General features: G+C 37.5%; 1 protein-coding gene across 8 annotated transcripts; it reads right to left on the bottom strand.

The window, feature by feature from the left end:
• Positions 1–826: 826 nt before the first annotated feature.
• On the bottom strand, positions 827–13,244 carry LOC138064192 (lung adenoma susceptibility protein 2 homolog). Of its 8 annotated transcripts, none has more exons than XM_068925784.1 (9): positions 13,201–13,244; positions 12,424–12,628; positions 11,488–11,817; positions 8,323–9,105; positions 6,641–6,791; positions 5,349–5,457; positions 3,784–3,915; positions 2,138–2,211; positions 827–1,235 (listed from the first exon to the last, which is right to left on the bottom strand). In XM_068925784.1, exons 3-9 carry the CDS (start codon positions 11,765–11,767, stop codon positions 1,115–1,117), a joined length of 1,650 nt encoding a protein of 549 aa, XP_068781885.1. In that variant the 5' UTR covers positions 11,768–11,817; positions 12,424–12,628; positions 13,201–13,244; the 3' UTR covers positions 827–1,114. The 8 variants fall into 8 exon arrangements, with proteins under 8 accessions (XP_068781885.1, XP_068781884.1, XP_068781891.1 ...); XM_068925783.1 differs by having other exon boundaries at positions 13,196–13,242; XM_068925790.1 differs by lacking the exon at positions 12,424–12,628 and having other exon boundaries at positions 8,323–8,565; positions 8,929–9,105; positions 13,196–13,241.
• Between the last annotated feature and the right edge of the window lie 80 nt (positions 13,245–13,324).

Below are 13,324 nucleotides of genomic sequence, written 5' to 3'. Positions count from 1 at the left end.
TTCCTTCCACTTTTTCTTTCGGTTTGATTTTCATTCATCAAAACCAGCACACGCTCAGTTACATCTTTTCTCATGTATACCTGTATATAGCCAGATTAAAAATAAATATTTTACTAGAAAAGCATTTTGCCATGCAGATTTTGTTTACTGAGAACATAAAATGCTAGACGTAAGCCAGAGAAGAGGTACAAAAGGCTTCTTTCAAAACGTTCTGTCAATACATTTCAAGCCACAACTCTACCACTTACAGCTTTTCTCCTTCTCTTTCAATTTGCTACTTCCAAGAAGGGCTAAGTCCTATTCCCCTCTCTCCTGCACAAGTTCCAGTGCTTACTGGTGGCTTTGGTGAGCTGATTCTATTCAGCTACGCAGCTAAAAATACTTTTCTACCTGTTTAGGCCCAGTGAAAGATTTGGGGAGCTCCAAAGCCAAGAACAAGGCCAAGGAAAACAGAAGGGAGATTAGGACTTGCCACGAACAGTAGCAATCCACTGGAAGATGAGTTCAGCTGTAACTTGTTCTTTGCTCCTGAATAGGATGCTTCCAAATGAGTACCTCCTCCACCCAAAGAACCAGGCCTCACTAGGATGCGAAAGGGGGGCAATGAAAAAGACTTCAGACGCTTTTGGATACAATATATTTGACAAGTGTGTAGTTGGCAGAACAAGGAGCACACAATTACACCAACTCAAGCCCTGTTAGAAAGAAGAGCACTGAACATCTTGCATAATAACTGCTAACTTCCTGTTTAACTTTACACATGATAATCAGCTCCCCATTTCTCATGATCTGTGCAGTTAAGCGGTGACTAAAACTGACCAAGTAATTTAATATTTAGAGTTTTTATTCTTATAAAGACAAAGCTTCTTCCACGAAAGCGTTCACATTAATTAAATATTCTTTAAAAAGATCTCTCTCGTCATATGTTGTTAGACCCTACTGGAACCACGAATAATTAAGTTTTGAAGTAATGCATGCAAATAATGAATATGTATAGAAATACTGAGCAACACTTTCTGAGAACATGCGCTGGTACAGCTTCCAAAAAACATTCTGACTAAAGGACAGGACATCACATTATTTCAATTACACAGTATTGAAAGATTTCTAGATATCAGCTGCACGGATTACTCTTGCTTTCTTCTTGTTTATCTTCTTGGTGATCATCAGCTTGCTCTTGCTTGTTACTGTTATCTTCAACAAGACTTTTAAGACGAGACAAATGGTGTAAAGCCCTAGATTAGGAAAAATACTTTCATAACACTGTACACATAATTATTTACATTAAGAAAATGTTGATTTCTTAGTAACAGTTTAACAGTTTGAATGGTGTTAGATACAGTTCTCATCTCCAAGTCTAACTGTTGCGTTCATTCTATCTTAGAGATTATAAAATACACTAAGATTAAAACAAAAAAACCTTTTCAAAACTGAAATTTCAAATATGTTTTCTCAAATGCAGGTGCTCACACAAACATGCAGTTTCTGTTAAAATTATTACAGCAATGCGTTATTTCACACAGCATTTTAAATGCTGCAAAATATGTCAGAAAACAGCTTATCAATACTAAAAGTTTATTTTTTAAAATTCAAAAAACTTCTTTTTAATATTGCAGTCTAGAACTAGAGATCTAGTTGAGATCTGTTGAAGTAAATATGCTATATAATCAACATCTGTTTTCCATTTGGCATCTTCTTAAAATTATTATTTCTTTATTCACTTACAATTGTTCACTAGGACTCTGCTGATTTCATATAGGGACTATGTTTTCTATCAGTTATTGTTCTCGAAGCAGTAAAAAAAAAAGGTAAAAAAATATTTTGTCCCATGTTACAAGCTTCTCCAAGTTTGATTATTTTCAAGTCCAGCTATGTGTAGCAATACTCAATTTATTGTGGTGTGCAGATTTTATTTCAATACAGAAGATACAAAGGTTTATTAACAGAGCTAATCTCTGCAATGATTCATTACATATTTTTCTGCTCTGTGAACTCCCATGTTTTTAGTTATTCCTTACTGGTTTATTCAACAAAGTTTTCAAATCACATGACCACTCTCTCAGCTAATTTATCCTTCTTTCTCCAGGCACAACTTTCTGAAACTGAGTGGAAAGTCAGAACACCAACGGTCACTTACTTCTGAAGAGAATTAGTAAGAGGGATCATCTCACTGTCACACACTTCTAATTCAGCATCTGCTTTTTCAGAAAGCTTGAAAAAAAAAAAAGCTAATTGAGGAAAAGAAAGCTAACTGAATATGATAGTAAGCATGGAATTCTTATAGCACTTTTCATTGGATTGTGAACAACTCTATATTCTACAATCATAAAGTAATTCAGTTTGGGTCTCCGCTCGAGTCTCCTGCTCTGAGCAGAGGCTGCTCTGCGGTCACATCAGGTTGCTCAGGGCTTTATCCAATCAAGTCTTGAAAACCTCCAAGGATGGAGACTGCTCAGCAACTCTATTCCTCTGCCTGACGGTCCTCATAGGGAAAAAATTGTCAGCCCATGTCCGGTCTGAACCTCTTGTTTCAATTTATGCCTGTTGTCTTTCATTCTTCTACCATGCACCACTGTGAGGAGCTTGGCTCCGTCTTCTTGATACGCTCCTCACAGGTACTGGAAGGCTGTTATTAGCTCCCCCCAAAACCTTTTCTTTTCTTGGCTGAACAAGCCCAGTTCCCTCAGCTTCCCATTGCAAGGCAAGTGCTGCAGCCCCTGACCATCTTGGTGGCCCTCCACCACTTTATTGATGTCTCTCCTGAAGCGGGGGTCCCAAAACTTGATGCAATATCCTAGACGTGGCTAATGGGCGCTGGGGGATACAGAGGGACAATCACTTCTTTTGCTGTACTGGCTGCACTCGTATTCATACAGCCCAGGATGCTGCTGGCCTTTGCTGCCAGGGTGCGCTGCTGGCTCCATGTTCAGCTTGAAGCTACTAACACTACTAAGGACTTTTCAACAGAGCTGCTCCCTAGACAGGCAGTCCTCAGTCTGTACTGCAAGGGGCTTTTTCCTCCCAGGTGCAAGATCTTACATTTGCTTTTGTTGGATTTCATGAGGTTTCTGTTGGCCCATTCCTCCAGCCCACTTGATCCATATACGTGGATCATTTCATTCACTACCTAGTATAAGCTTTACAAAGTACATATGATTTAGGAACACATTGTAAGCAACATTACAAAAAACTTTTAAAGAGATAATAAAGTCAATGAAATCATTTTGAAACTAAAGGACCACAAAATACAAACTCATTGATTCTGAAGTAGGCAAGGATAATGCATCTGAGAATGTCTTTTTTTTCTAAAAATTGCTACATGTCCCTTAAAACCTAGGATGGGTTGGGATATTATCAGAAGACAACTCATCCAGAAGACTGCAATTCAGTCTTCTAGCATCTGACTGAATTGCTTGTAATGTCGCCATCTTCTGGATTACAAATACTACTTGCTGCAGCACAGCTGAGGCCATCTACCAATGTTACTGACCTGCCATAAAATGCCAAGGGGAAATGGGACAGATTATAGCATAACATAGCACAGAGCCTCCCATTTACAACGGCAACAACAACAACAACAACAACAACAAAACGGATGTATTAGGTTTAGGGCATGGCAATCTTGAGCGTATGTCCCTGATTCAAACTGAGTTCAATCCTGTCGCAGTATTCTTTGTAAGCTGACTGGAATCCTAGCCCATAAAAAGACTAAAAATATTTATCAGAAAGGTAAACGGTACATCAGTATTGACGAGAAACAATATAAGGAAACTGACCACTTACTTTTTCAAACTCTTCCTTTTCTTCAGTAATTTTATTCTGGTTTAAACTTTCATGAACTGCTTGAAGGTTAAACAACATTAGCTTTAAAGTTTCAGTTGGTCCATGATGATTACCTCCAGAAAAGGTATTTTCCTAGATCAAAACCCAAAGATTTTGCTCATTTTGCAGTGCACTGACAGTTGTCACACAAAGAAAAATGCCTCTGAGATTTCCCTGAAACAATTTAAAGGCTAATTTCTATGAGGGTTTTCTGCTACCTTTTTTTTAAAGGTCTCTTTACAAATTGCACATGCATGCTGCTATGCTACACTAGATTGTCTTAGTTTATGCCACTGTATGGTCAGTGAAGTCACTGTGAATACATATGTTTTTAGGAAAATCTGAAGAATTACAGAAAACCCTCAGCCCTGGTTTATGTAAAATAATTCAAGAATAGTAAGACCGACAGTGTCAATTCCTTGTAAGGCTATGAGAACACTGGTAGAACATGTTTTAACATTTTGTAACTGACAGAGCAAGTAACTTTCGTTAATGATAATACACATAGGTTTTAGTCATATAATTAGCAACTATATAATAGCTATTAATTGAATAATCAAAAACAGCAAATGAATTCAAGGTGACAAAACTCGTGGATAATCCATAAATACTTGCATATATTTAGAAATGTCTAGTGATATAGCAGAACCAAAAGAATGGGAAAGATGAAGGATGAAATACAGTAAAGCAACATTCATCAGACAGAATATTTTGTCTCATTCATATTGTTAGGTTCTGCGTCAATTAACTCCTTAGGGAAACAGAAGTATGTGCAATAGCAGAAAAGCTAAAAGAATACTATGCCTTCTACAGGATGGGAAAACAGAGTATTAGAGCAGTTGAGATTCAAGTACAATAGGGCAGAAAATAAAGGAAACGCACCAAATTAATAGTATGCCTTTCAACTAGAATACTGGGTTCAGTGTTTGTCTCCCTGTCTCAAAACAGGATAAGAGAAATAGAAAGGGTTCATATAATTAAAATGAAAAAGTGAATAATATCAAAAGTACCAGGAAAGTGATTAATATTAAAGAATGGGATTAGAAATAATGAATAATCTAAAGACAGTAAATTGAATCTATGATCCAGTTCCAAGGCAAAAGCAGGAATAATAAGAAATAAATTACATAACTTACCTCTTGAACTTGACGCATAATCTACATGACATCAATAAGGCTATGGACTTAGTAGCATTTAATACATTTAATGACAAAAGCCTTTCTTCCTTTACTTGAGGCAAGACAATTATTATTTAAACAAAATATAGAGTGTAAGAGTAAAACCACTACTAAGCAAAGCATTTTCTAGTTGGATGGTTTTTATTCATAATTTTAGAATTAGATTATAGGGTTGAATAATTGAAAGAATTCAGCACGCTGAAATATGACTAAATTAGTGCAGTTTGACTTTCTGTTTTATACATTTCAGCAAGAATGACAACCAATTTACAGGCGTTCTCCCTTTTATTATTTACTGGTCTGATGTGTTTTGGGCACTCTCAAAAACAAATACTCAGTTTTACTGACCTTGTTTGTGTCATTTATACAGTCTTCGAAGAACTCATGAACTATATTTGCCTTAGGGAATGGTAGAGTATTCTCCTCATCCTCACAGCATACAGGCACTGGTGATTTGCTAAAGACACGTTACGGATGCAATGGGGAACAGGTTTATAAATTGTAAGAGTTGTTTTAGGATATAGTCATTACAATGGAACCAGATATACTGCCTCAACGCAACACTGCGTGGCACTGAGTAGTCCTGTCAGCACTTTGGTGCTTGCAATAGAACCACATAACTGTTTTTCCCAGTTTTGCCAGTATAATCAAAACCTTGGTAGCCATAACAAAGCAACTGAACAAAAAAGGTGATATAAGGACGTATTTAACGCTTTGGAGCTTCTTTAAAACCTAGCCATAATTTAGTACACATGGATGTTTTTCTTACACCTGCTATTCCTGCATTAGTATTCAACATCCAAAGAAAAACAGTTTCCTTATCCTTGCTGACCTTTAATCCTTCTACAGTCTCAAAAACAAGTAGTTTCATGGAATCAGAAATTAATGAAGCCTGATTTCCAAAGGTGCTCTCCTAGGTGAATATTCTGGTGGCTAGCAGGGGGTTAGATTGTCATCCTCTCTCTCAGGAGAAGCATTAATAGTACCTCTTCTATTGTCAAACAAACAAAAACATCCTGCAAGAATGTTGTATTTTGACATTTTTACTCATCTGTTAAATATTAGCAAAATTAACCAATGGTTCAAAATCCTCTGGGTAAAGGGAAACTGGCAGATAGACAATGCAAATAACCACAAATGGCTTCTTTCATCTTAAAAATGACTAAAGCTGTAGAAACTTCTAGTATTGATTTCTAGCATATACCTTCCACTTCCTGAACAATAGAAATTTCACTCCCCGGAGCACTCCAAAATTTCTCAAGGCCATACTGCTTTTTTAAAGCACACTTCCCACAACTATTAGCCAGGAAACCCATAAAATGTTAAAGCTAACAATTTAAGTTCCCTTAAATATTTTTTTCTTGAAGTAATATCTTTGTATGTTAACGATACAGCATACAAGAAACATTATTAAAAGGCAACAGTAAGTAATACGGACAGTACTCTTCTCGAGATGGTGAAAAGGGGAAAGTAGTGCATGAATCTCCTGACCTTGAAATAGCAAAAGTTTTGTACTTCACAAAAATCTAAATATAAACCTTTTATGTATATACCACAGCTCTGTTACTTACAGTCTACATATACAAAAGTAACTACGTGAAAAAAAAGAAAAAAATATTTTAAAATCTAAGCTGACTTACAAAGCAACTGGAATATTTTCCCATGATCTTTCTGCTTCTAGGATATCTGTTGTAGAAGGACTGTCATCATTTTTCAGAGAATTTGACAAATCTTCAGTTGAAGTCTCCAGAGATTTCTCAGTCTTCAAGGTAAGTAGCTCAAGCCGATCTTCTAAAAAATAAAGATACGATGCATCTGACCCCCTTCAAGCTGGCATTATTTCCACACTACTTTCAATTGTACGGACTGCTCAAAGAAAATTACTACAGATGAGTTACAAAGCACTGCACATATTTTACAGATACGGTAGCCACAATACAGCCCCTTTGCTTATCTCAGTACGACAGTATGGCATGTAAATCATCTGTACCAAGTGGGATCTGAAAGGTTCTTGACAGAAGGGTGTCTAAAGTAGTCAAGCATTTCTTTTCCTAACTTATTTAATACAAATATCACATACAGCATTCAAAATTATTTATTTTTTTCTAGTGCTTTCATGCTGTACAAAATACAATTAAGACTATTTCACAAAACAGAGTGAAATGTTGCCTATCAATACTGCAAATCTATTGGTCAATTTTCCTGGTATTTTATATAGGTTTTTCTAATATGAGCTTTTACAGATACCTGGGAGAGAAATCATGCAAACATCTACATGCATATCATACATATAACCACATACAAAATTCACCTTTAAAAATAGGTTGAGACAAGCACTCAAAATGACAGACACATTCTCATCTATTTTTATATCTATCCTATTCATAGTTGATAAAAATTTCTGGGTGAAAGAAAGGACGTAACCACATATTGAAACCAGCTCCTCATGCCCCTTACACACTAGGTAAGGGGCTTACAGATATTCGCAAATCAGGCTTTTTGTAACTTTGAATTCATAACATAAATAATAGTTTAACTTAGTTTTTATATATAACTTCTGGGAAAAGGGGAGAGATCAATTGTTATGGTTTGCATAACAAAGAAAAGATGTTTTTATTTTTAAATGAGGAGAACTAGAGAGAAGTGAAGGTAATTAATACTTAAGAGTTGTTAATTGCCGATATTAACGCAAATCTAACCGATATTTCACGACACAAAGACAAGACAGTGTTTCCACATGGCAGAATCGCCCGCTGCTGAAAAGCAATCGCCTGCTACACAGAGCAGCTACGTGAGAGAGTCTCACACAAAGTCTTTATATAAATTGAGGGCATTAGATAACCCAAATTTACGGGTTACAAATTTTTCCTGCTGTGTAGAATAGGAGAAAAGACTGCATGATAAATTATACTTCTTAACAATTTGGCAGATTCATTTACATCGTGTTTAGGAATCTCTCTCTTTCAAGTCTACACTTCACATAATTTACTTCAGTGCTTGAAATTCTATTAAAATATTTGGAATTACTGTTATTATCGGGCAGTAAGGTGCTAAATATAACACTGTAACAAATATTCTTTGCGATACAGGAATGCTTAAATATTAATTTATATATGAAAATCTGAAGTATAGCAGCTGTTTAACTTGGTCAAATACTGGTTAGCGCTTTTAATCATTTGTCAAAGATGGGAGTAAATAAATCTACTATCCGGTGCAGTTCAACTAACATAGCTCGTGTTGCGATTTAAAAAATGAACACTTCTTTAATTTATTTATACACATCCTAAAAAATTCAAAAACAAATTTTGTGAAATAAAGTTACCTCTAAATGGCTCTTTGGTGTGTCTTGAAAAGGAGTTACCAAATTGGAAGCATGAATCCGGACTGTCATAGTTGCAACTTTCTGCTATTTCGTTATCACCTATTAGATCCAGGCAATCATTGTGTTCAAAAAAAAAATTAGAATTGTCTTTATCCATGGAGTGTCTCCTTTTCAGGATCTCGGAAGTTTGTGAAGAGGAAGTTTCATGTCGCATATTAAAAGTTTGACCATCACCTTCATTAGCTGAATCAGAAAAAAGGTTATGACTGTTAAGCCAGATTGGGTAGTCAAAATTTGGAATACTACTTATCCCTGACACGCTTAAGTCAGGCTTCCCACTAGTAAGCCATCTTGGATAATTCTTAACAGGAAAAGCATTAGAGTTCTCTTCAAAAGACAAGGCTCTTGGATTTCCTTTACAAGAGACAGAACCGTACCTATGAGACGTACATATGCTGTGCTTCTTTTTGCAGAAGCTCTTGTGTAACTTCTGATTAGCAAGAGATTTGTCATTCTCTTGGAGACAGAAATCCTTCTCAATATCAAGTGATGAGGTTTGGTAAGGGTAGAAAGTAGACTTTTTAAGCGACCGCCTGCTGCACTCACTATTTTGATGCCTTGTTTTAAAAGGAGGGCGCTGGACAAAGGGCTGAGATCCATCTGCTGGAAAAGCCAATAGGTCATCTGTTGTGAGGCTAATCAAGTCTGGGTCACACTCAGTCCTCCTTCTACAGGATGAAGCAGTAGAACCTAATCCTGCACGATGATTAAAGTCCTCCAATACTGAAAAACAAAGACATTTTACATGAACTGCTAAACTTCAAGCATACCAAAACAATACATTTGTAAGATCAAAAGTGAAGCAACAATTTAAAGTCTGACTGCATTATTTACCTAGGGGTACTGAATCCCAGTTCTTGCAAGAGTGGTTCCTTTTCTAATTAGAATCATGAGAAAAACTTATCTGCTGAAGCTTACCCCTCCTTTCACAGTACTCAAAAATTTAAAGCTTTTAATATCTTCTATTTGTACTGTATTTGTACTTCATCTTAATCTTAAGTGTTCAATGTCTTTTTCTTTATTTGATCCTGATGCAGTTATACTTATAAATGTCATGTTAAAAATCAAGAACCCAAGTATCTTCAAGCTACCTACCCCCCCAGAGCATTCCAACATTTTCTTCTTATAATCACACACACATTTGGAAAATCTGAATTGTCTATTTGCAGGTAGGAAACCAACTTCCCGAGATAAGAAACTTCTTTGATATATCATGAATAAAAAAGTGCTTTTCCTGAAGTGGAACACCAGTCATTTTTCTGAAACCTTGCTTTTAGATACAAAGGTGATTTGTACAACTGATTACTTTGTCTTTAATGCATATCAAATTACTATTACAAGATAAATAACTTTTTTAAGGTTAATTAAACAACTTTATCAATTTCATTTGTAATTTTATAACTGCCCTTGGTCTGGCAACTTAGCTAACATTCTAAGGATGAATATCAAAGAAGCAAATTTCTAGCAAATGTAATCATGTATCAGTATGATTTATGTTGGACAACACATACACATGGAGTTCTACAGTCGTATGACAACTCCTCACAAGAACTTTGATAGTGTCAGTACCGCTGGGTTATGGTGAAAACCATTATGGAGAAAAAAAAACCCTAGCATCCTACAATCTATTTTTAGTTGCACATGTGGAACTGTGTATTTTGCAAATATGTCCCTAACTTTTCAGTCTTAGTAGTGATACTCCCTCCACATAGTAATGTTAGAGACAACTTTCTACATATGTAAACACAGTGAATTTACTATAGAAAAAGACAACTAAAAGCAATAGCTTGCAAGGCAATTAGTGAGCTAATGGGCCTATAGACTCATTTTGTGATCCTGCAGAAACTTACATGCTATATAAGATTAGACTTGGATGTTTTTAAGGGAAGAAGTACAGCAACAAATCCTTATTTTTACCGAATACACTTTGATTCATAAAAATAGGTTTTCCTTAGCTATTAGCTGGAAGTTATTTTTTTCTCACTTTCTCATCACAAAGATAAATTTGTATACAACAGGCTTCTATAATATACAAAATATACATGCAGCTAGCTAACACAGGAATAAAGCTAATGAGACTTCAGGAAAAAACAGTAACAGAGAAGCTTCAGTGTCACGTGTGAAGAGATGACATCTTCTACATAACAGTTTCTCAGTAATAACCAGAATATCTATTTTTGTTTGGATTATCGTCAAACTGATGTTACAAAATCATTCTTTGGATAGCTATGTCGATGAAAGGAAGAAGGGAAAGGTGTGAAGCTAGAAGAAGATTATAGGCTAGGGAGAAGAGAAAAAAAACCCTGAATAATACAAGTATGCTACCAAAACTGTCCCTGTCAACGCAACTTTGGTAAATGTCCTTTTTCAGGTATAAAGTTTGCCTGTGCTTAGGGCATTGCTATTTTGGATGTAGTGGACAAAGCATTTGCAGCATAAATTAGCTCAGGCACAGTTATCTACCCTTGATTTTCTTATATAAGCTTATATAGTTAATTAAAGATCCATTAATCCAAGCCAATTAATAATTGTAAAAGCAATTCAAACCCATATAAGTTTGTTCTTAGGCCCAATTAGTTTAGACTTCGGATCCAAGAGTACATAAATATAAAACAATAAATAAGGGGCAAATTTTGTTCTAATTCCTGAAGTAGGATTTATGGGAGCTCCTTCTATTACTTAGATTCCGGTGTTACTTGGTCTGGCAAGTGAACTGGGATTTTTGTCAAGACTCAAGCTTAATTCATGATTTATATTGTTTTTAGCATACATTCACATATAGAAAACACATTCTCTGTTCCATACTCTGGAATTTATCATGGCATATATGAGTGTGGTCATGAACGCTGCCACTTCCTGTAACTTTTTGTAACTTTCACCAATCCACTACTTACAAAAAAGAATCAGAGAATGACAAATATCGCTAGCCATGACTAAACATCATTTACTATGCCACATATATTCTTGCAAGCAGTTGTGCAGGAAACATTCCTTCACTAAGATTCAGCTGATACGAGGCAAGGAATTGCAATACCATCAACGACGACAAGAAGACAAACAGCAAACACCAAACCTTATTAAAAGATATATTTGTAGAAGACGTACCATATCTTCCTTTGGCATGGTACTTGGAAAACTCAGTATGTTTGGGAGTGCTTTGACTTATGCAGATTTTTCCAGTGCTTATTTCTGGAGACATGAGGCTTAAATCAAAATCTTCAATATATGCCTCCAGAGCCTCAGATGCAGAGCTGTAAAGCTTGTCCTTGTAGCAAATCACATTGTTTGAGCACGGATTATTGCTGTCAGTGCCATAGCTTGCTAGGAGAGAAGATACTGTTGAGTCAGGAGAGCTGACACTGAATTTTTTTATGGAGCTTGCCATAGTTTTTATCCAGATCTCTATTAGAATCTCCACTCATCCTTTTAAGCAGTCTAAATTGAAAAGAAACAAAAGTGTAAATGTTCAGTGTCACTGAATTTCCTTCTCATTAACTGTAAAGCACCTGTGACTTTTATTTTTACGCAAGATTTATTATTTTCCTAAAAATTACTATTTAGCTTCTCAGCTTGCTGCATTTCAATTAAGTTAGTCACTTACGTGTGTTTCGCTGGAAAAGTAAAAGGCAGAAAACAAAGATAACACTCGGGAGGCTCTTCCATATTGACACTGTAATAGCGGCAAAAAATGTAACAAAAGAGCAAGAAAAATCTAGCTCCTTGCCAGTGCTAGAGGAACCTCATTACCCTGTTTTTGCAAGAATGGCATTTCACAATAGGAATTGCTGACATTTGTTGCCAGATATACAATTCAGCAAAAATAGGCTGGAATATCATAACCTTTGATTTCAGAACCAGCACAAAAGGCTAGTGCTCATGCACAAAAATAGAAGTAAGCAAAAAAAGCATAGACACTACTAAAAGAAAAAAAATTGCCAGTTGAGTATAACAGAGTAGGAAGCCATTATTCTGGCAGATATTTTATATAACCAGAATGGGAATACGTATCAAAGAATCTGACAGGATGCATGGATGGCTTACATGGAGTGTGACCCATAGCAGCATTTAAAATTGCTTTATCTGTGCAATCAACAGTCAAGCCAACGCGAGTTGGCTTTGTAGCCCCGTGAATTGTAAACTGAAGAGTTGTAAGCGCAGGCTAGTTCCAAATGCTGCAGTCAGGGTTCTCAAGGCCACTGGAAGACACTGGGTAGTCCATTTCCTTCCAGTAGGTAAAATCCCCTTCCTGGAAATAATCCACCAAGGTGTTAAGAGAGAGATGATACAACAAGGAAGTAGATTAGTAGTTTTATTACAGTAGCATTACACACACATGAGCAGCACTGTGCAAAGACAGCATAAGGATTTATATGAATCAGCTGCGCAAAGGACACCACAAAGGAACGAGGGCAAACACTCTCAATCAACGCAGGTTTTGGTAACAAGCTATGGCGTAACTTCCCGGACACCTCGAAACCTCCGCAGCCGCGGGCCCCTCCCCGCTGCGCCTAAGGCCGAGGAGGGCCCCCCCCACACACCGAAAAGCCGAGGAGCCGGGCTGGGCTTCGGGCTCCAGGGGCACAGGGCGGCGGTGGCCACAGAGGCCCGCGGAGGCCCGGCCACGGCAGGCGCCCCACAGGCCCCCCGCCGCCATTTCCCTCACAACAAGCAGGGAGCGGGGGGGTACGGATGGGAGGGAAGCAGCCAAAAGAGCACAGCCCCATGAAAGGTGCACCGTTCCGCCCGGCTCCGAACCGCCGGGAACCGCCGGGAACCGCCGCCACCGCCCCGGCTTCAGCCCGCTCGGACTTGCCGTGCAATCGTTTGAAAGCAGCGCGCCGCTCTCCAAAATGGCGGCGCGCGGGCGCAGCGGCGGCCGCGCGGCCTTGTGGGAGTTGTAGTGGGAGCGGGGCGGGCTGCGCCGCGCCGCGCCGCACATCGG

The sequence above is a fragment of the Struthio camelus genome, chromosome W (assembly GCF_040807025.1).
Source record: "Struthio camelus isolate bStrCam1 chromosome W, bStrCam1.hap1, whole genome shotgun sequence".
Lineage (NCBI taxonomy): Eukaryota > Metazoa > Chordata > Aves > Struthioniformes > Struthionidae > Struthio > Struthio camelus.
This window is presented reverse-complemented; position numbering and strand designations above follow the sequence as displayed.